Here is a 25,058-nt window from a genome sequence, read left to right on the forward strand (position 1 = left end):
TAAACTGAAATATCTAGTACAACTAGGAAACTTAAGCTCTGATCTAGAAACCACTTTATGTGAAATCCTGGCCCCACTGAAGTCAATGGCAAAAATCCTACTGATTTACGTGGCGCCATGGTTTCATCCCTTGGCTTTCCCCCCCCCCACCACCACACTATATTACATCCTTTTTATATCAATGTAATTCCATTAATTTGAATTAAGCTACACCAGCATAAAATTTGTGTGAAAGAGTGGAGAATCAGACTTTCTCGTCAATATACCTACTCCTGGTAATTCAGCATTTTGGCCACAATTCAGTAAGACACTTCAGATTCCCCCTAACTTAAGCGAAACATGTGCTTAAGTGTTGTACTGTGTTGGAACCCAAAGCCAGAAATGACTGTTTGATCTGACCCTGAAAAAACAGATTATTTTTCATAGAAACTATTATATTTATATATAATATAAATATATTATATATATAATAAATAAATGGATTATAGGTGGAGTTGTTATCGCCAATTGTAGTTCAGGTTGTCTAACACACTACAGTCAAATAACCTGTTTTTAATTGCTTATAACTGCCAAATTCTAACAGTTTGTTCAAAAATTTTAAATGAGTGTCTGGCTCAGGCTGACTTTGGGCGGGGCGGGGGAGGGAAGTTTCATGTTTTCTTCAGCCATTTCTGAAAACATTCAGAATTCGGGAAAATATATTGTTTTTCCCATGCTAAAAAAATATTGTACAAACTTTTTTGTTGAGAAATTCTAGTGCCTCCTTGCTTTGGGGCAAATATTGGAAATGTGTAGACATGTTGCCTTTGTATAAGAAATGTGGCTTTTGCTGTCCCCATGAAGAAATGCCCAAATTTGATCTAGTTATAAACGTATGAAAATCTCAGTCCGCACATGTTCAGTAGAGATTTGTTGAGTTTGGCACCTAAATTTTCAGAGTCTGTTTCTGCTGATCATACTTCAGCCCAAGGGTACAGGGTCTGAACTGGAATTTCCCTGCAAATACTATTTCCTGCTGCCAGTGGCCTCTTTGATCCTGGGGACAGGACCTAAGAGCAGGAAGACTTTCTCTGTTGTGCTTTCAGTGCTCCCCCTGCGGAAGAGGAAGCAAACTGACTGAAAGGCAGAGAGCAAAAGCTGCATGAACAGTGTCAGAGGAAGTAGATTGGAACAAGGAGAATGGGGCTGCGAGCTGGTGGGGAGGAGAGCACTGGGACTGAAAACTAGGAGAGGATGGGGGACTGGGACTGGCTAGGCATGGAAAATGGGACTGGCAGCAGAAGAAAACAGGAGCACCAGGGTTCTGGAAGACCTAATGGGATGTGAGTGGACACTAAGATTGATAAGGATCCTGGGTGAGTGAGGTTACATCTACACTACAGGGGGGAGTTGATTTAAGATACGCAAATTCAGCTACGTGAATAGCGTAGCTGAATTCGACATATCGCAGCCGATTTACCCCGCTGTGAAGACGGCGGCAAAATCGACCTCTGCAGCTTCCCATCGACGGTGCTTACTCCCACCTCCGCTGGTGGAGTAAGAGCGTCGATTCGGGGATCAATTGTCGCGTCCCGTTGGGACGCGATAAATCGATCCCCGGGAGGTCGATTTCTACCCGCCGATTCAGGCGGGTAGTGTAGACCCAGCCTGAGATAATAGGACTTATTGGGCAAGAGTTCTTGGCTGAGGAGCCCAGTTGAGGGAGACTGGGCCTGGAAACCACATTGGAGGGAAGACTGTGACTCAGATGGGGAGCCCGGAATTGCCTACGGAAAGTGATTAGGACTGGGAAAGGGAAATGGCATGGAGGAGACTCAGATGAAGGGCTAGGGGTGGGAGAGACAGGACAAAGACAGGCAGGAGGGCACCAGGCACAAGGGATACGATTTGGTGGGGAGAAAGGGCAGAGAGATTTGTGACCACTAGAGCATGCTTATCCCAGATGAAGCCCAAGATGCCTGAGTTTCAACTTTCCTCTTCTGTCAGCAAATAGTTGTGAAACACACTGGCAAAAAGTGTCCCTTTAGTGACAGTCTATATAGACAATAGCAACCTGCCTTAATCTTTCTATACCTCTGTTCCCCATATGTAATATGGAAATAATACCACACATTGTGAAGCATTCAAATATTATATTAATGAGCACCATAGAATAGCCCATGAGGAAATTAATATTTCTGTCCTCAGAGCAGGATTGAAATAGTGTGCAGTAAATAAGTCCTGGGGCCACATATTGAACAGGGAAGAGAAAACAAAATTTTGAATAGCTGCTTATTTAATGAGCACCAGCCATTCTCTCTACCAGGGGTTGGCAACGTTTGGCACGCGGCTCGCCAGGGTAAGCACCCAGGCCAATGGGAGTGGTGGGAAGCCGCGGGCAGCACATCCTTCGCCTGCGCTGCTTCCCGCCTCCCCCATTGGCCCGGAACGGTGAACCGCGGCCAGTGGGGGCCACGATCGGCCGAACCTGCCGCGTCAGCAGGTAAATAAACTGGCCCTGCCCACCAGGGTGCTTATCCTGGAAAGCCACGTGCCAAACATTGCCAACTCCTGCTCTATACTGAATGAGGCAAGGATCCTGTTCAAAAAATAGTATGTTATCATATTATTAAAAATTATTATAGTGCATGCACACAAGGACAGACCTCGGCAACCTTAATTATGCATCTGATGAAGTGGGTATTCACCCACGAAAGCTCATGCTCTGATACCGTCTGTTAGTCTATAAGGTGCCACAGGACTCTTTGCTGCTTTTACAGATCCAGGCTAACATGGCTACCCCTCTGATAAATGAAAGATAATGAGCAGGCACACAGAATCTGATGAAGCTATTTAAAGACCCACTGAAGCTTCATGGAAAACATAGTAAAACCTTAATGGGAGTTAAATCTGTGTCTTAGGAGGCAAGCTGGATTCCCTTTTCCCCAAGGGAGCATATTTATGTCATAGTTCCCATAGGGAATGGAGACAATGAGAAAGCTTTATGTCACTTGTACTTCTTCCCCTGATCTTGGGACTAGGGTCTGGCTTTAGGGGCCTGCAATCAGGGCAGACACCCCGGACACCAACATTCCTGGGCACCAAATCATCACATTCGGTTACCAAATCCCCATTTTTGTTTCTTTTTGATAATAGAGTTTTGGGTGGGTTTGTTTTGTCGCTTACTCCATTTGAGTGGTGGGTGGGCACTGAAAACATTTTTCACCCTGGAAAATAAAGGGCCCTGGGATCAACAAGATACTGGACCAATCACTAGGTTAAATTAGAGACATCTCAGGGCTACTGGTAAATTACAGCTAGCTGCCTAGTACAGCTGGGGATTCATGGGGCATAAGGACATCTGACCCCACCCCTTTCCCCCTGGTCATACCTTCTACAGCAGGGATAAATAAGGGTGAGTTAAGCTGTTTGTACAGCTGCTCTGTATCACTAGAGTAGGCTCAAAGATCTGACCTAATGAGGTTACATTGTCTTTCAGCTAGTGCAAGTAAGAGGAGAATCAAGCCCAGTATGTTCTTGGTCTGTAACTTAGACTGTGTCACACAGCAGTTTCCTGGGATAATATAGAGATGTATGTATTGGTCTGTAATATAGTTTGAGATGCCTGTCCTTAAAATATTAGTAAAGTAGGATTATTGTACAGGAAATTGTAATATCATGCCTTCTCACAAGAAAGAGCAGGGAAGTAGAGAGAATGGAAGTGCTTACAGATGAAATAATAATTGCTAGATATATACTTACCAGCTTTCGGATTATAACTCAAACTAAAGTTAAGTGATACCCTCTACCCCGATATAACGCTGTCCTCGGGAGCCAAAAAATCTTACCATGTTATAGGTGAAACCGCGTTAAATCGAACTTGCTTTGATCCGCCAGAGTGCGCAGCCCCGCCCCCACGGAGCATTGCTTTACTGCATTATATCCGAATTCGTGTTATATCAGGTCGCATTATATCGGGGTAGAGGTGTATATAGATGTGCACAGATATAATTTGATACATTGCTGTCATTAAGGCGTAAATGTTAGGTAAGTAAAGTTATTCTTGAAATATAGTAATTCTAAAAAGGCTTTTAGCTTTTATGATTGAAAATGTAGCATTTTCCCAGTGTTGTCATGTACCTAGACATTGTTTCATTTAACATAATTTTAAAGTCCTAAATTACACTGAATTTGAGCCTGAAATCCTAATTAGTGACCCAGAGAACTTAAAAATAAGCCTCCACAATATTGTGATGCAACTCAAAGCAACAATAGTTTTAGTATTCTTCACTGTGCTACAATTTAAAAACTTTTAAAATCTAGGACTGTATTCTTCCCCAAAGAGGTTTCCTTTGTATCTTTTTCATTTCCTGAATTTTGACAAGTTACAAACAGGTACAAATAATTTATCAGCCAAATGATTTACATAATAGGAGTACAAGCCAGTGTACAATGGTTTATTTATAACAATAGAGATATTGGAATATAAAACACTGGGCTAAAAAGAGAAATAAAAACAACATAATACTATACACTAAAAGCTACCTATATTTTATACATTAGCAATAAAATGTGTTTATTTGTATTTTTGTATGTTTACATTTTTGAATGTATAATGGACATACCCAAATTCTGTTGCTAGATAAATATAAACAAACACCAAGTACTGTCCAATTTCAAAGCTATAATGGATTTAGAGAGCTGACCACATTGAAGTAAAACCCAGAAAATGTAAACTTTATACGTAAAAACAGAAAGGGTAACCATGAGGAGACTGCAAGTGATCAAAATATTGAGATTGCTCTCTAGGTTTTCTCATGCTTTGCCTCTGTACTGGATATTCATTGCACAATGATTCACAGAAGGAAAATACTTCTCAGAATCACATTCAGAATGTGCTTCCACCCTCCAGGATGTTTAACATCTACATTTTGGTTCTAAATAAGTTTTTTCCTCAGTTTACCATCCCAACTTGCATGCTTCCTTTTCCTGACACCAGTGGCATAGTCAGCATGTACCCTCTTGACAGCAGTCAGACATCTTTTGAGGCTCGATGGTCAACTGTTAGAATTGTGCTTCCTTCTTGCATAGTTGCACCCCATCTTCCGTTCAGCTCCTAATAAATCTCAGAAGAGCCAGCATAATGTAATCCAGGGGTTGGCAACGTTCGGCACGCGGCTCGCCAGGGTAAGTACCCTGGCGGGCCGGGCCAATTTATTTACCTGCTGACGCGGCAGGTTCGGACGATTGTGGCCCCCACTCTCCGCGGTTCACCGTCCTGGGCCAATGGGGGCGGCGAGAAGCCGCGGCCAGCACATCGCTCGCCCACGCCACTTCTCGCCGCTCCCATTGGCCAGGGACAGCAAACCACGACCAGTGGGGGCCGCGATCAGCTGAACCTGCCACGTCAGCAGGTAAATAAAACTGGCCCGGCCCGCCAGGATGCTTGCCCTGGTGAGCCGCGTGCCAAACGTTGCCGACCCCTGATGTAATCTATTATTGTCTGGTCCTTGCCTTCCCCAGGGAAGTATCTAATGCAGCCAGTGCTGTTATTCCCCAGATGTACACTTTAAATTACATATTGGGTGAAATCCTGGCCCCACTGGAGTCAATGGAAATTTTGCTATTGATTTTGAAGGGACCAGGATTTTACCCATAGAAAACCTGTATATTTTGTAACTATTGTCTAATAATAAATGTTAGCTGTATTTAGATAATAAAAATAGGCCATTAAGACAAATATTTCTTCATAACCCTAAACCTATTCTATAGAAGTACATTTCTTTGGAACACATAATTCGTTTGTGTAGCATATACCCCATGCTTGGGTACTATGAACAAAGATGTATTTCACCTTTGCAGGAATCACTTTAATGGTGCAAGGCCGAATGTCCCTCTAAAGCCATCCATTTAACCACCATTTTCCAAATAGTCTGTTTTTAAGAAATAGTACAACTATTTTTGACTTCCAATCATATCACTCCAGAGAAAACTAGTAGAAACTCTAATACCATATATGAGACCGTTCAGTGGTGTAGATGTGTCTCCATAGATTTCTATACGGGGTGGGGGGAGGGGTTTCCATAAAATAAAGAGTAAAATTACTTTATTAAATTAAGTGTAATTATGTTAATCTGTAGGAGATGAGCATGACATTATTATCCTGATAGAATCTGAATTGAGAGGATACGAGTTTAGCAGACAATAGTATATATACCTCTGATTTCAAGCTGAGCATTTGATATAAATTAGCAAATGAATGAGTCTTCTTTTGATGGGTACCGGTTTACTATTCATATGCTATATGTAATAGCTGAAAGTTCAGGCATTTTAAGGTTTGAGAAATTAACACATGAATAGCACGGTTATTTTAGGACTCTACTTGGTAAACATCAGCAGATTATAAACTAGTATCTATCATATACTATATTTCTAAAAACAATTTATACAATTAAATAAAAGTGTGTAGGCAAGGAGCAGTTGTATCAGGCCCAAATCCTGCAAAGACTTCTGCATGTTCTTAACTTTAAGCATCTGAGTTGTCTCATTGAAGTCAATGGGACTACTCATATGTTTAAATTCAGCACATATGTAAATGTTTGCAGGAATAGGGCCTTAGCGACTTACCTACAGATAATTAACAGTTTTTTCAGGCACTGGGTTTGAAAATTGTTCTTAGTTACACCCGTTTTCATACACCTTTATTTTATACAGTATATATAGTACATTATCCTGAGCAAAACTATAATTGGCATCATTATGTGGCATTGTGGACACACTGTATTTTATGCTATTACAGTGAATGGTATAGAATATTTATTTTACAAATCCAACGTGCAGTAAAATGGGGAAATAGTTATTTTTATCAAGCATGGCATTTTTATCAGGATGCATATTAACTGAATTGTAACAGAAGCTAAGCAAACCAGATCAGTTGTGTATTTTCAGTATTATTTCATTGAAAATGTTACACACTATGTGTTCACTCTGCTACTATGAAACATACTTTAAGTGCTACAATCTCTGTGAATTTCTGTTTTCTAAAAAAACACTCTAAATACAAACAGTTTCTGGGTTTTTAATAATTAATTTGTGAAACATTAACTTTTAATTTTTTTTCTCATTCCTTTCTTGTTTCACTGACATTCTGCTCCATTGGCTTTTCCTGCCACCTCAGCTTTTTCCCTGAAGAATGTGTGCATAGTGTACATGTAATGTCCCTCAGCATCATTACAAACATAATGTCCATATATATATATATATATATGTAACCTTATGCATGTCTTCCATTTGTTGTTCAATGTCCATTTTATTTTATGTAACCTTTCTATCTCCATTTTTGTAATAAAGAAAATTGAATGAAAGCATCTTTATCTGTATTTTCTTTATTACTGGTGAAACCACTTGTCCTCGTCCTGTATTTCCGTTATATCATATTTGGCTGACTAGAATTCTGAACTTCATGGACAACATTTTTGTTTCAACAGTTAACACTGATATTTTATCACTAAAGTGCATATATACCATTTCCCCCATTCTTATTTTGGCTTATGTTAGGTGGCTGCTATATTATACTAGAAAAGCAATTATGTAGCTACTACTGGTGTCTTCCTTGAGATGGTTTTAGTGGCCCTGGAAACAGAAATAATTGTATCTCCTCTTAGGGCTTGGCCACACACTCACGCGAGTTGTACCACTTTATACAGTATAAAAGTGCATTATACAGTATAACTTATTGCCATATGGAAAGGGGAACAAGCTAAATATGTAGAAGTCACCTTTATTCTTGTATAACTGCATTCACATTAAGAGTTCTACCCATGTACTTATTTGTATAAAAAGAAAATCACACTCTGTAGCCAAAATAGTTATACAGTACAAAAACTGTATAGATTAGTTTTACAGTAATTATGCAATAGTATTTAGAGTTTAAATTGTGCTGATGAGCTCACAACTACTGTATTTGTGTTTGCCCCAACTTTAGTGAACAGGCAGAAAATCCCACTGAACCTGTAAATAGGTTGTCAGTCCAAATATAGTGACTAATTAACATAGGTCATCTTCACCTTTCAGGCCTCTGACTGTGATCTCTCTGAATAATACTGTCGGCTGGTACAATGTTGCTTTTCAAAATTGCATGGAGTGCACACACCGTGATTTGAGTTCAACAGTTGGCAAGACAAAGGCATTTTCCTTTTTCTTCACTTAATAGTAATGCAACACTTATATAAAACCATACCTTTTCTAAGCCCTCCACAAACATTGGCTGATACTTACAACACTTCCATGAGATAGGTAGGTAAATGGTATTGTTCCCAATTTAAAATTAGGAAGCCAAGCACAGAAGTTAAGTCACTTACCCAAGGCTATATAATGAGTCAGTGGGAGAGCTCATGACACAAAAACTACCCTAGTTGGACACAATGTGGAGGAATTCTGGGCTGGTTCTAGACTATCTCCTCTTAGCTTCCCCATGGAGGAAGCATGTAGGAAGGAGAAGGTGGCATTCTGAGAGCTGGGTGTGTTCTAAAGATCCCCAGCTGAAGAATGGCCCTTGTTGCAGCTGGGTGTAACTCAGGGCAGCCTCCAGTGATCATGAGATCATGTTGGTGGCTTAGAGCCATCTTTGCCCCTTCATGTGCTGAGTGCAGTTCTGGTGCACCTGAGAATCCAGGCCTAAAACTCAAGTCTTTGTGTTAGTGACTGAATTCATGTTCGTCCTCATCCAGCATGAGCTGCATTGAAGAGACATCAATATTAAATGCCAGATCCTGCAAGCCCTGCATAACTGAAACTCCCACTGAAGTGAAGGGGACATGAACACATACAGGGCTTGAAGATGCTGTTTCTGTGTTAGCATTTAACGCTGATGACCTGTCCCTATTTCTTTAAGACCCTAGTACCCTTCTTTAATGCGATTTTCTGCCATCCAGTCTTTTTTCCTGCTTTTTCAGGTTATGAAATCAATTGGGACAAGCCAGAAATCTTTACTCTTAATAAATGTTGCTATGGTACCATGCCCATTTGTAAATTAACACCTGAAATGAAAACCACAAAGATCAAATATTTGGAAGTATGTTTAATGACCAATTTCAATTCCACCTTATATTTCAAAAACTGTCTAGGTTATGGGTGTCACTTCCTAATGGTAAAGAGAGTAAAAAATGTGAAGAAACTTATTAATACCTCAGCTAAGCTACACTCTCAGAATACTTCTACCTCTTTATTTTGCATTATCTTTAGATGGAGCAGTATTGTGTCATTGCTACTTGAGTAAATGTATGATTGAAGTCAATGGGGAGGCCTGTTTAAAGATTGATGGCATGATATTGCCCATCCTCTCTCCTCAGTAAATGCTTGTGCACTCATATAGATGCACTTGTCAAAAAATGTTGTTTTCCCAGGATAGATGGTGTGAATTTTACCCAATATACAGTTGTTGTTTTTTTAATCTGGCTTTTCCCCAACTAAAACAGGGGATGTTCTGAGAAAGAATGTAAATGATGAATTCCTCCTGTGTGTGTGTGTGTGTGTGTGTGTTTATTTTAAGGAGAGATATGCAGCATTACCTTACACATAATTAATATTATGCATACATGTCTGTCTCACTAGCCCTAATAAGTCTTTCGAGTTCTGTAATGGCAGTGGAGATACAGAGTTGAATATCCAACTAGACCAGTGATATCAACCTTTTCAGCCATATTATATTCAGCCAAATTATTATTTCAGGAAGGCCAAGGAGCCACAATCAGCACTCTGAAGGATGCGGTGATCAGGCTTTTCCTGCTAGTATATAGTCAGCTGGCATAAATTAGAAGCAACGTGCTCTGGGGCAGATAATCAGAGAGTTGGTTGTTGGGTTTTTAGTTTCTTCTCCTTTCCACCTCTCCTGAGCTGCCCCAGATAGCTGTGTGCAAAAGGAGAGCCAGTCTTTGCTAGGCACTAGGCCCAGGCAGAACTAATCGATTGTCTATCTGGCTCTTTCTGTTACACTCACAATCTAGCAGGGAAGCAGGTAGCTGAGCAATCAAGGGTATGTGTACAGTACAACAAAAGCCCAGGGTTAGAAGAACACAAGTTAGCATATCCTGGGTTTGTTAACCTGAAGCTTGAGTGTTTACACTCACTTGTAACCCCAGTTCTATTGGACTTGTGCTCTGGAAATCTGTCAAAAGTATCCCACAATTGCACTGGCCAAATTTCTATGTCCTCTGGAAAGTCAAGTTTGGTGGACAGTCAAGTTTTCCCACACTGCACTACAAACAAAGGGCATCTACACTGTATTATGCAGGCCAAAATTTAACCACCCATAGCCCAGACTGCCTAGTGCTCTTCCAATATGTGGACACTGTAGCCCTTTGTTTGTAGTGCAGTATGGGAAATGTTGACTGTCCACCCAACTTGACTTTCCAGGGGACAAAGTAATTCAGTCTGTGCGATTGTGGGATACTTTTGGTGGACTCTTATAGCACAAGTCCAGTAGCACTGCATCTACACTGCAAAGCAATAGGGCTCGACCTGACTCAGATTTGGACCCTCCAACACAGTGATGTCTTGGACCAAGCCCTGGTTTAGCACAATTTATATGTAGCCAGAAGAGGGTTAAGCCTGAGTTTGACCCCTGGACTTGCGTTGTGGTTTAGATATACCCTTACTTCTTCCTCCCCTGTGACACAGCAGGTATCCACTGGGGGAGCTGCTGAGCAGCTGCAGAAAGGAAAGACCCAGAGCTGCATGAAGTACCCCCGGGTCATAGCAGAAGTGCTCCTGGAACTGCAGGGGAGGCATTTGAGGTGCCAGGGATAATTCAAAGCCTTCTTTTTAAATATCAAAAGCCATGGCCCCAGGAATGCATTTAAATTAACAATAACATATATATTTTCTTGTTAGCACATTCATCCTCAAGAGCTATCAGTTGGACATCCCTGAACTGGACTCTGAATTCCCTGTACGCCATTCTGGCTATTTCATTTACATCCACTTTTAGATCCTTTTACATTGCCAGAATGGTGTAAAAGGACTTTAGTGTAAAGGAGAATTAAGCCCTCATAACTCATTTGGCTAAAAGAGTCATTAAGGACAATCCTTGCCTAAAAAATAGAGGAAAAATGCATTTGGAAAGACTGCTTTTCTACAAGAGCTAATTACGGTATATATAATTCAAAAGAAGGCCGCTCTTGGATTTACAAGAAAAGCATAACATTCTTCATAAGCATCATTTCTGATGCTCACAGCTCCGAAACTGTATCAGCTCTAAAACTGACACTCTCAACTATGAAACTGAAAATATCAACCCCTCTTTCACCCACATTGTCTGTCATTTACAACACATACTTCCATATCTGATCATTGAAGTCAATAGGAGTTATGCAACTGACTTCAGTGTTAGCTGGCTTATGGACATAACTAGCAATAAGCTAATGTATTACTGGGTTTATCTAAGATGGTAGGCATTTGACTTTCTGTGGGTTAACATTTACAATATATCTACAGCAGGAGGAGTTATATGGTCCTCTTATTTCACAAAGACCATCAGAATCAGAGTGTTGCTGAACGTATCAAGCAACACAGGGCATAATTCTTCATTGTGACAGGGTGTACTAGGCTCAGAGGGCACCTGCTGGAGTGCTCACGGTCCTAACACACCCTGCCCCAGGAAAGAGCAAGAGAGGTGGGCCCTCTAGGCTGCCTAGAGAGGCTGTGAGAAAGCAGCCAATTGGAGAAGAGGCAGCAGGGAGCGGCCAATCAGAGTCCTGTAGGCTCATATGAAAGGAGCTGCTGGACAGAGTAGATTCATTTGCTGGCAAGGACTAGGGGAGTAAGGAAGGTGCTCCTGGCTGGCTGAAGGAGTAAGCAGGACTTCATCCCTGGTGTAAGGGTGAGGGTGAACGTTCTGGGGCTGCAGGGAAGTGGCGCAGGGAACAGCAGAAACAGTAACAGAGTAAAAAGGGATGCAGCACGTGGCTGCTATTTGTAGGGTCCCTGGGCTGGGACTTGGAGTTGTGGGCTGGTCCAGGTTCTTCCCACCAGCCATTAGGGAAGTGGCTTAAGCCCTGATCAAGGGAATAGTCCATGGGTGACCTGGCAGTGGGTCAGCTTTTGTGGGACTGATATTTCCTGGAAGGGAAGAGAACTGAACTTCAAGTAATGAACTTCAGCTGGAGAGTGGGGATCAGTTGAGTCTTGCCAGGAGGCAAAAAATCTCCAGGGAGGAAGGCTGGTGACACTGCTCCATTCCAGAGCAGAAACCATTTGAGTGCTAGCCCAGAAGGGGCTGAGGAATAAGCCTAGGAAGGGATGCAGGAAGAGACCAACTGAGGGACTGGGATAGGCCCCGTTAGACTTTTACCCTGGAAGGGGTTTGTTTTATTCACATACAGACTGTTAGCAAAGATCCACCTGACGAGGGTGATAGTCAGTAGGAGGCACGGCCAGCAGCGCAAAGCTGAAAAAAGAGCAGGCACGCAAATACCGGACAGCGGGCGCTCATGAGAGACATGGACCCCATCACAATCATACTCTACTATGCTGCCTTTCACCTATGTGTTCTAGGAGACAGTTATAGGTGATTTCAAAAAAAGAAAATCAAACAGACTCCACTAACATTCAATATGTCTTTGTTAGAATCCAGATCTGTTTCTGTAAGGAAACAAATTGAGAAGAACATTGTGGCTTGTCACTAACTTTCCCCTTCACCCTGACACATGCTCATAAAAAAATGCTTGCTATGACTTAAAGACTACTGGCTACAACTTTTAATGCAATTTTCATTAAATCTGAGGGTAGACCTATGAACTGTTGGACACTTACCCGGCCCTGTGGTTACATTGCTAAATACATACCCCTGTGTCTATGCAACACACCCATGCCAGGCAAACTAATGGCAGACGGTATAGCCTCATTGAAATACTCCCATCGTCTTTTCTCAGTGAAAGAAGTGATTGGTCCTAAAGAAGAGTTCTCATACTACTGCTGAGAACTTAGGTTCCCGCCCATAAACACACATTCACTTAAACTCTTACCATGATCAGTTTAGCCATCAGCTTTCCCCTTATCAAATTTAAGTATGGACCAAAGGAACTCTTCTCGTTATCAGAGATCTTAGTTACATTTTCAATGTAGGAAAATATTTACCAATACAAAAATGTGACAAGAAAAAAGTGCGTACAAAGACTATGAAAAGACTGATAATAGATATGAAACTATTTTGTAAAATCATAAATATGCCTTTTAGTTGCTTATCAATTGAGAAATATTTTATTATGGAAAAATGTGAAAGTACTTAAATTTCAAAGATGAGCCTTTTTAATATTTGAACCAGTGACTAATTACTTTGCTTAAAATGAAGGACAAGCCCTTCAATTTGTTTTTGAATTTGAATTGTATCATATTCATCAAAGTTATGTCCATTACAAACACCTCTGGCATTTTCTGCTTTTCTCTTTCATTATAAGGTGTCCATGTAACTATTTTTATTTTTATTTTCTCTCCCTAGTTCTATTTTACAAAACAATTACAACTGTGCAAGTCCTCAGATTTTCTTGATTCTCACCATTGTGCTCAAATATTAAATGTTATAGTTTACTTTTTATGTGTATATCCAAAAATAATGCAGCAATAATTAATTATTGATAAAATGTACAAAATAGAAACATAGAGCAAAGAAGAAATATGATAAAAATGCAGAATATAAGTTTGTCATGCTGAAGTCATCATCAACATCTTAGGTGACAACTGCCCCAAAAAAGACAGCTAGGACAGGAATGACTCTTGTGCTAGCCTATAATGGATCACTAGTAAATAAGAGGTATGCTCTAGTAAAATGACAGATTTGCATGAACTCACACAGGAAAATGATAAAAGAAAAAAATACCATATCACCTGTGGATGAACACTTTTCACAAAGTGATCACTCCATAGCTTACCTATCAGTCCTCATCCTCAAAGGAAACCTGCACAACACTTTCAAAAGATGAGCCTGGGAGCTTAAATTCATAAATTTGCTTGACACTAAAAATCATGGTCTTAATAAAGACACTGGTTTTATGGCTTATTAAAACAATCTGTAACCCACTAACCCCCTTCTTTGTCCTATGACTACAGTGGTGTTAATGGGCCACTGCACCTTGAATGGGCCCATAGAATATGTGTTGACTACTTACCCTAAACAATCTGCTTCACCTTATATTTAGCTGTGCACTGAGTATGTGTCCCAAACCTGAAGAAAAATCTGGGTAAGCTGAAGAAAATGTCTGGGTAAGCCTCCCACCAACAGAAGTTGATCCAATAAAAGACATTACCTCACCCACCTTGTCTCTCTAGATTTGCTCATGAAAGTTATACATAACAAAACTGTATGTCTGTGAAAGGAAAGAGTAAATTGTGATAAATGTCCAATTACTGGCCTTTCAGATTCCAAAATATTCATGTATCAGAGGGGTAGCCTTGTTAGTCTGAATCTGTAAAAAGCAACAGAGGGTCCTGTGGCACCTTTGAGACTAACAGAAGTACTGGGAGCATAAGCTTTCGTGGGTAAGAACCTCACTTCTTCAGATGCATCTGAAGAAATGAGGTTCTTACCACGAAAGCTTATGCTCCCAGTACTTCTGTTAGTCTCAAAGGTGCCACAGGACCCTCTGTTGCTTTTTACAAAATATTCATATTCATGAAGTATTGAGTAAGAAATAATCTCACTATCTGAGCCATTCAAATTAAACTCAGCCACATCATTATTTTCTTTTGATTTGCATGTCAAAATGTCACAGCATTGGCAAACTCATATATACGTTTCCATCAACAATAACATAGAATTTGACCAGAAAAAAGAAGTATTGATGCTTTAATGCCCAATAGACAAAACTGAAGATTCAAAACCATTTTCTTATTTGACAGACTGGACCTGGACAAATGTTATTTCCTTCTTGGCCCATCATTAGAATACTTTTGCACTTCTCTACACACTGTATACTTCTGTCTCTATCAGTATTGGACATAGGAGACACAGGAAAATCCAACTTACGTTGGTAAGGAATGATAATGAAGTATAAAAACAACAAGGAGTCTGGTGGCACCTTAAAGACTAACAGATTTATTTGGGCATAAGCTTTCGTGAGTAAAAACCTCACTTCTTCGGATGCATAATGAAGTATAGTGGCTCAGAGACTAGATAGCTAGACAGTAGTTGCTTTATTCTTTAATGGAAATATAAGGTACGGTATTTAAGAATCTAGTCCCCAATCCTACATAACTGAAGTTTTGTTATTGACTGCAATGAGGGCAGGAGCAGGCCCTAGTGAGGAGAAATAAATGGAATATGTAATCAATTCTAAAAAAAGGTAATAATTTATAATAATCTAATGTAAAAGATTAAGTTCTATAAGGCTTCCTCACTCTGCTGAACACTTTATCACACAACTACCAACTGAATTCCATTGTACTACTCAAGTATCAGGGGGTAGCCGTGTTAGTCTGTATCTACAAAAACAACAAGGAGTTTACTCACGAAAGCTTATGCCCAAATAAATCTGTTAGTCTTTAAGGTGCCACCAGACTCCTTGTTGTTATTGTACTACTCAGTAATTACTCACAACATGAGTAAGAGTTGCACTGCTTAGCCCTAAACTGCTAAATCCTAACACATGAATCGTATAAGGTCTGATACTATTTTCCAGTTTTACAGTCTAGAAAAGGATTATATTCAGCATTATCCTTGTGTGTTTGAAATAATGCAATACTACATTCTAGCTATTTGAATGCCTGTCAAAAGGTACTATTTTTTAATCAAAAGCAAGAGTTTTTAATGAACTAAATAAGACTTGGAAGCTATTAAATCAAAGCAAAGTCCCTGAGCCTTTATAGTTGCAATAACAATGTCTAGTGTGACTTTAGATACTGTTTTTAAGGATATTTGATGTAGGGATGTCAGCCATTTGGCATCATGGACAACCTCTATTGAAGGGGTCGACAACCTTTCACTTTAATTTAAGATTTTTGCTTGCCAGTAATACATTTTAATGTTTTTAGAAGGTCTCTTTCTATAAGTCTATAATATTTAACTAAACTATTGTTGTATGTAAAGTAAATAAGGTTTTTAAAATGTTTAAGAAGCTCGGCGGGGCAGAGCTCTTTTTTTTTGCCTGGGGCAGCAAAAAAGTTAGAGACGGCCCTGCGTGTGCCATAGGTTGCCTACCCCTGCTCTATTGCAATGAATACAAGAGGGCAGTGTGAAAGAGAGGGCAAACAAGGTAATTCCTTCCACCTGCCACCTTTTTTGGTAATATTTTCAGAATATATCTCCACATAGTTATCAGTTCCTTTAGCTTCCTGACTCTTCAATGATTTTTTGGGGGGGGGTGGGGGAGGTGTATTTTGAAGGAATTCATGGATTCTAGGCATAACCCAATGGTCCTTACTCTCCACTGCCCTACATCTTGTGCAATCATTTACACAGTTCAAAATGGGTGTAAAATGCTACAGCAGAATAATAGGCTTTTACACCATTGCACTCACTTTGCATTGGTATAAATAACTTCAAGGTTCAGGGCAATGGAGAATCAGCTGCAATATTTTTTAATCTGCAGTTGAGGAAAAAATAATAAAAACACATGTAAGTGCAAAGGTGGCTTTTCCTATCGGGGGTGGGGGTCTCAAGTATCACTTGTGTATGTATAATTTTTGCACATACACCTCTACCCCGATATAACGCTGTCCTTGGGAGCCAAAAAATCTTACCGTGTTATAGATGAAACCGGGTTATATCGAACTTGCTTTGATCCGTCGGAGCGCGCACCCCTCCTTTCCCCCCCCCCCGAGTACTGCTTTACTGTGTTATATCCGAATTCGTGTTATATCGGGGTAGAGGTGTAAATACCTGCATGTGTACTTTTTGTGCTCTGTCACAGAAGGCATGATACATGGGTGATACATGGACATGCAAGCAATAGAATTTACACACACAAAAGCTATTTGAATACATAAGTTTTGCATGTAAGAATGCTATCCCCTTTGTGGACAGACAATAGATTCTATGTTCTGGATGTAGAGGACAGTATATGAATTGTGCTTGTACAGATGTGTGTGCATATGCAAGGGAAAACAACCTTCAGAATACCTGTAGTAACTACTTACAGGGGTGGATAAAGCACAAGTTTTGGAATCAATAAATACTCAGTTGGAGTCTACAAAATTAAATATTTCCACTCATTTCTTCCCACTTAAGAGGAGGTTCTGAATTAATTGCCAAATTCCTCTGTTTCCCTCCCACCTACTTTATTTAAAACTCTTTACTCTGATGCTAAACTAAAGTATTACTAGACATTGAAAATACGGTTCAGTATTGAAGAGTTTAGAGATTGCCAAAACTTTCCACCATTTATTTTAAGAACTTGCACCACTTTTATTATTAAAATCCTGAAAGTTTCATGAATTATTGTCCTCTGATAAGTACTTATTTGAAGAAGTGGATGCACGTGGTGCTTTTTTGAAGTAGGCAGTTTCTTTCATTATCATGACGTTAATGTATATCATATTCTTTATGCCACATTCTGTGCAATTAAAAGCATATTATACTAAAAGCTGCATTGGTTTGACAAATGACAATCAAAACGCATGGCAAATATAGATTTTTTTTCAGATAAGTGTTTTAAAAGGTATGGTTATGGTTCGATTACTAAAGATGGGTATATAATAAACCTTTCAAGGAATATGTTCAGACTCAATTCACTCAAAATTAACATAGAATTAATAGGATGTGTATTAAGTGTGCAATATACTAGGGGAGCCACACACATAATGAATGTAAAAATATATTACTATTGTAGCTTGTCAAAGACGGCAGCTAGCACTTTAAGTCCATGTGATACATTATGGAACATTTTGAAAAGTGTCCCGTTGATTTCAATGGAAGCTGAGTTAGGCTAACGCTGAGTCCCACTGACTTCAATGGGAGCAGAGTTAAACCAGTGATGGTCACTTTTGAAAAATCAAATCCTTAAACTATATTTCAGAAACAACAAAAAAAAAATAAGCAGCAAAAACAGATGCACTTTTAGGAATAAGCATTACATTATTGCAAAGGTCCATAGTAAGGAATGGCAGGATAGGATAATGGATCCATCAGTATTAGAAAACCAATGATGGAAAACCTATGGCATCAGAACCATCAAGTCCAGCCTCAGACTTTGGTGGAGTTGGCGCCACTATCCTCAGGGTAAGCCAGGGGGACAGGTGTGGAGAAACAAAATGAGGAAAATTGTCAACTGGGGCAAGGATTAGACCCTCACATGCAAGTATAAAAGTAAGTCTGCATGAAGGAATAAAAGGGGCAGAAAAGACACAGATATCAGGAAAACCAAGGACAGAAGAGGGATCACATAGTTGCTGTGGTAAGAGGAAGAAAAGATCAGATAGAATGAATGGAAGAGAAAGGGGGAGGCAGTCAGAAAAGCAGGGGTCAGAAGTGAGGGAAGGAAAGGAAAGGCTCAAAACAAAGAGAAACTAAGGAATGGCCAGAAGGAAACAAAACAAGAAAGATTTACTGTGTGGAGCAAATTTTGAACTAATGAATGGAAATACTGCATATACAATTCATAATTAACCCATGGAACTCATTGCTACATGATAATGCTGAATCCAACATTTTCAAACTAAAGTTAGGTTCTTATATATTGAGCAGCTAGCAGCTAAGGTTGAAACACTGGGCCCAAGATCTTAATGGATTCACAAAAATATTAGAGATTTATACGTGGAAAGCTAACCTCCACAGGCACTTTAGATTATAAAAAAAAAACCAAAACCTTATACTTAAAGATATCAGCTGAACACTAACAGATGGGTCAGAAGAGGAAAATTCTGCAGACAGGTTACAACATAATTATTCCCTACAGAGTTTCATTTTCCTTTCTCTGAGGCATCTGGTGCTGACAACTGCCAGAGTCAGGATACTTGGCTAGATGGAAATTAGGTCTGAACCAGTATGCCACATTTTATGGGCCACATCATCGTCTTCTGCAGTAAATCATTTGGCAGAGACTTGACAGGATGAACTTAGTTTGTGGATTATTTCATGCAGATTCCCCCTCATTGTTCCATTGAGGGGAAGGGAGTGGGCTTGCCCGGTTCCTGTAGCACAGACTACAAAGCCTGCCTCCTAAGATTGGGGGATCCTGCTGGAATCCAGAAACCATCACAGAGGGAGTCGCAGCACCCCTCGCTCTTGGTTCCCATTGGAGCATCACTACTAGACTCTCTTTGGCTGTGGCTGCTCTGGGGCCATAGGGATTAAACAGAAAGATAATGCAGCCACAGAGTGTATTATCTCTAAGTTTCATGAGCTGCAGGGGGACAATGAATGTGAATCCCAGCTTTGGCCTGTCACTCCTCCTTCAACTGAACAGGTCTTTCAGCACCCCCCCCCCCCCCCCCCTCCGAGCAGTCCCCAGAGCCTTCTTGGGTTCCAGAATTGGTTGGGGCAGTGAAGTTCAGCCTGTGTTTGCATGGGTTGAGGGAGATCCATGTCTGGAAAGTTCCCTTCAGTCTCTTGTGCTAATGCACCTATAATCTGTTATGTGGATGAATCATTTCAATTCTGAAATAGGAAATAGTGCGATAAAAATGTTCTTAGTAGTAGCAGTAATACTGTGGTAGCACCTGTGGGCCCCAGCTGAGGTCTGAGCCCCATTGTGCAGGGTGCTGTACGAGTAAGAGTAAAGCAGTGGGGAAGCAGACTGCTACTGGCCATGTGGTTTGTCCCTGAGCCATCTTGCTAATGGAGCATATGATGGCTCCAGTAGGTGCCATGTTGTGGGTACATCTTACTGTCCCTCCAAAACTAAGCAATGTGTGCCTCATCCTAACAAGCATACATGTAGAAGATTGGATCTTGGCCATATCTTCCAACCAACACCTCACACCAGAACACTGCTCTTGGAACCATGTACTGCTGTTGGCCATGTAACATATTTCCCATCCCTGCCAACAGTCAACTACATTCGTTATTGATTCTGCTGTGCTGTTCTGTAGGTACACGGGAAGGAAGAAGCTCCTCCCAGGAGATTCAGGACATAGTCATAAAAAAAAAACACCTTGATTAAAGCATGCATCTTTTTCTGAAAACTGTTGATATCAGATGAGACTGCAGTGATACATTGATTAATATACAGTATCTTTCATTCCTTTGCATACATACCTATTCAGATCCTTTGCATCTGCATAATTTACTTACAAACATTCAAATGGGGGGAAGGGAGAGGCAGCTGAAAATGAAAGGAAAACTTCTCTAACACAAAGAGGCAGACAAATATACATCAATCAAATGTTAATGACTCAGAAGATGTCTCAGCCAATCCTGAATCATAAACAATTGCCAGACTCTCGTTGTGCAAGACACCAATGCTGCTGTAATAGACATTTCCCTGAGATGGCTGGGTTTTTGTGATCAGGAAGAATTAATTATGCAGCCTCCTCCTTTTCTTGCTGGCTGAAAGTTTGACACATTATCCTCTGTTGACATAATAATGATACTTGGTTGAGATTTAAAAATAAAGTTGTGTGGGAGTTTTAGCTCCTTATGATAAAGACCTATAAAATGAAACTCTTTCCAGAGATGGGTGGATGTTTTCTTTTTTTTTATAGGGCACAATTTCTGCTCCACAAAATTCTATAGGATGTTTCAAAACTGTATAGAAATTATCTCTTTTAATATTAAATTCTGTAGGTATTTAGAGGCATTTCTCTAGAACCTCATTACATTTTATAGGACTTTGCTGGTTTCATTACTATTAACATCTATATTTTTCTATAAAGTGAGTGTACATTTCAGTCTTTTTGACAATCTTGATTAAATTATTAATTCAAAATATATTTGTATGTAAGTTACCCATTGACTGTATAGGCATTTCAGAGTTACAGGGGTACTGTAAGTCAGAGCATGTCAGTCTTTATCTAATGTGTTCAGGTATCAGAAGTCACGCTTGGCAACATTTAACTTGGAAATTTTACATCAAAAATAAATAAACTAATTCATCTCAAATGTCAGGATTCCAAGACTGCTGGCAGGGACATTGCATAAATGATGCATTATTTTCATTTGGGCTATGCAGTGTAGCTGTTATCTAGTGTTTTCCTTTATACGTTAAGCTTTTTGGGAAAAGACTTCAAAGGGAAAAATACTGAATTCTGTTTTATTACATGATAAACTTCTAAATAATGGTGTTATAATAAAATAACCCATGCAAAATGGCATGACATTGATTGCAACAGAAAAAGAAAAACCCAGCTCCCTTTAAAACAGGGGTTTCCACTTTTCCTTTTTAGAGCTCCATAACATACATTAATCAAGCATATATTTCTGTTAAAATTATGCATTGATTTAGTATATATAAGCACATCAACTTATTATAAAGGCCAGATACATTGTATCTTAGTTAAGGAATTTAATTAAGCAAAACATAGAAATCCATCTAAAAATGATGTGCTTTAACTAAAATTGGTCCAAAGTATATTGGCAATGCTGGTGGGGGTAGAGGAGTGGAGAGAGAAAGATAAAAGCACTGTCAAAATCTTTGCCAGTTTGTGATTATACATTTTGCTCTCTGTCATTGCAGCTCTTGTTTATACTACTGTCGAACAAAATCCTGCCCTTAGTCTAGCAGCTGAGAGGGTACTAGTACTTTGCTGGCTGGATATCTGGAACATCATCGCTAGGCAAGCTAGCAAGCAACAACACACTGTTGTGTGCTATTTAGTACTCCCTTGTGTAATTTACTTATGGATTCTATCATGAGAAGCATAGCAATAGTCAATTTATGTATGGAGTCTGTCACTGGCTAGAATACCACTACCCATTTTTTGATCTATATCCCTTAGCTCTCATGTTGTGAGCTCTAGTGGAGGTGCTTTCCAACCTCAGAGGTCAGACACAATTCCTCTTCTGCATGACGGAGGGATACTTCTTCTGTACACAGATAAAACTTTCATTATGAGCTTCCTAAACCTGCCCCCCCACACACACACACACCACCACCACCTGGTAGGTTTTAGTCTAAAATTAGATTTATCCTGCATTTCCATTAAAAAGCCATTCTCCAGAGATGTGTACATCCAGAAATTAGCTTTGCCTTGGACTCTAGAACATAAGCATTCAGATCCACTGCAAAATACTTTTTTCACAATTTTTTTTTAAAGTGTTTTTTTAATGTGCAGGTGAGAACAAGACAAAGCCCTGATCCTGCAAATATTTAAGACCATACATACCTTTCCTCATAGGAGTAGTCCTATTGACTTCTCTTAGACTACTCATGTGTGTAAGTGTTTGCAGGATTAGGGCCCTTGTTTACTTCTTTTAACACATTTCTTTCCATTTTAATTCAAACCTGGATTTTTAAGGGCAAACTACAGGTTTTGAAGCCTCCCTCTCAATGTAAAATAATCCTATTTAAGTAACTTTGCAATGCATGTGTTTTATTAAATGTTCAGTTTAAAGGTTGAGTTTTGTATAATGTTTAAAATGTGTTTCCATGTTAACATTGTGATTCCTTGGTATTGTGGAATGATATGATATAATGATTTATCAGTTAGATAACACATGTTCTAAAAAGCTTCTTTATTTTTCAGCTAAGCATGTTCTCAAACACCTGAACATAATCTCAAAATCATCTATATTTTGGGGCTAAACTTTTTAATCCTCTAAACTTCTAATCTCTACTTTTATTTGCACATAAGCAACTCCCCTTTAAATCAAGGGGAGTTACACATGTGTAGAATTTGGTTCACAGGAAAACATTATAAGCTAAAGCAATTATATATTTAGGATCATGCTCCTGCAGCAACTTATGTGCATGCTTAATTTTAGGTGCCTGATTAGTTGCATTGATTTAAAATTGGTTCCTTAGTGAGACTGGGGTTCCCTTTTTTTTTTAAGTCCAAGACTTCCTTAAATTGTTGTGAAAAAATGTTATTTTCCGATAGAGACTTTATTTACAAAATCTAATCTTTTCTTTGTTTTAAAGATACCCTTTTTAATGGCCTTGGGCTCGGTGCAGTTATTGGCCTAGGAGTAGCAGCCCTATTGTTAATCCTTGTTGTGACTGACGTCAGCTGCTTCTTCGTACGGCAATGTGGATTGCTAATGTGCATCACTAGGAGAATTTGTGGGAAAAAGAGTGGCTCCAGTGGAAAAAGTAAAGAACTAGAAGAAGGAAAAGCTGCATACCTGTGAGTATCAATAATATATCTTGGGAAAATGCTTAAAACAAAATTTTTGTCTTTCCAACACGTGTATATTGCCTTGGTGTTAAGTTTGTGATATGACAAAAATCATACTTCACAAGTGATTTCTACTACATGGGACAATCAATGAATCTTGATGTTATCCTGATGTTTGCACTGTAAGGCAACAATGGTGGTATATCAGATGTATGGTAACTGATGGCAAATGTTTTTTTTTAAAGGATTTTAAGAGTCCCTGTTTTGGCTATTTAAACTATTCTGCCATAGGAGGGACAGTGTTCCTGAGTAAGTAATATGCACAGGAACACGTGGGAACAGATGATAGAGCCATTGTAGCTCCACACACGCTCTGCTCGTCCTGGAGCTCCTAATGCAGTGACCTGTGATGCCAAAATTCTGACTCCTGTACATCCTCCGATATTGGTGCCAATGACTAGCCCCAGGAAAAGAGACAAGGGCACACTGGCTTGTTGTGAAGTATGTGAAGCAACATTCTATCTTAACAAGTAGAACTAATTCTAGACAAGCTGAACAGCTGCTACCACTGACGTTTGACATTATGCCTTTTGTGGGCATTTAAAAAAAATAGAAAGGAGAAAAGGTTAGATGTTATAAGAAGGACATGGTGGAACTATAAATTAATACAAAGTGGGATGATTTTACTGTAATGGCTACAGCAAATACTTGCTAAAAATAAAATAAGTGACTAAGAAAAAACCGCATGCCGGGGGGGGGTGGGAAGCTGTATTAATTGGAGGTATATGAAGGAACAGTTCATTTATGTGGAAGGAAATGTCCTTAAATGGTGAGAGATCCATGAGAGCTATGGAAGTCATCCGTGTATGTCCTGGTCATGTAAGTCAAGGTTACTTTGTGTTCCCAATTTTTACAGTTTCCAAAGCATCTGAAGGAGATAATACCCATAACTTACCTTCCTCCCATTTTTGAAATGTTTTCCTCCCTTGAATTTTAGATCTGAAAACATTCCTTCTCACCTATGTCCACCAGCATAATTGAGTAGACATGTAACAAATTCTACAAGAATACTATCTTTATGTGGCTTACAATAAGAGACAGTAATAGCATCACTTTTTCTATGAATAACACCAAATCTTCAGATTCAATAGATAGAACATCTAAAGACAGAACAGAGCTCTGATTTAGCAATTCATCCCTATTCAGCAAAGCTCTTAGGCTTGGGGATAAGTACTTGGCTAAATGGGGATGGATTAAAGTATGTGCTTAGGTAATTTCCTGAATCAAGACCTTAATGTGCTGAAGTTTCAAATGTCACTGATAAGCATTTTATATCTAAGTAGCAAATCCAGATTCATTTTGATCAGTCAATATCTGATTTACCAACAATATGCAGCTTCCAGAAAATACAAAGCTGACCAGTAAGCCCATATAAAAGAGATTTCTGCTAGGATTTCTTCAAGACATTCTTCTGGTAGGCGTTATGTCTTATTTATTTACATTTCTTTTTCTCTTGCAATGGTCTTGTGAGATGTAAATCTTGTCTTGTTGTCTTATGATCCCCAGTCCTACATCCTTATTTCAGCATGTTTCAACACATCATACATAGTGTAATGCAGGACAATCTAAAATTTCCAGACAATCTTGAGCAGTCTCAATTTTCTTTTATTTCACATCAACTAGGCATCTTAAAATAAGACATTGGATGTTTGAATATTTTTCAGTGGGGCAGGTATTTTTTTTAATTATGTTTGATTTCTGAGAAATGTATTGCCAAGAACTATGTTCCATATGTACGGATTGTAGAAATATAGCCCATGCAGAATTTACTAGGCAACTAAGATAGAACTAAAGTAAGGTGTTTCCTACAACCTGTA

At 39.4% G+C, this 25,058-nt stretch overlaps 1 protein-coding gene across 1 annotated transcript in view; it reads left to right on the top strand.

Moving 5' to 3' along the window:
- NCAM2 (neural cell adhesion molecule 2) overlaps positions 1-25,058 on the top strand; it is a 526,501-nt gene that overhangs the window by 481,958 nt on the left and 19,485 nt on the right. The window contains exon 16 of the mRNA XM_034792859.1: positions 22,986-23,190. Coding sequence (XP_034648750.1) covers positions 22,986-23,190 — 205 coding nt within the window. The remainder of the gene's footprint in view (positions 1-22,985; positions 23,191-25,058) is intronic.

Source organism: Trachemys scripta, chromosome 1 (genome assembly GCF_013100865.1).
Source record: "Trachemys scripta elegans isolate TJP31775 chromosome 1, CAS_Tse_1.0, whole genome shotgun sequence".
In the NCBI taxonomy this organism is placed as follows: Eukaryota; Metazoa; Chordata; order Testudines; family Emydidae; genus Trachemys; species Trachemys scripta.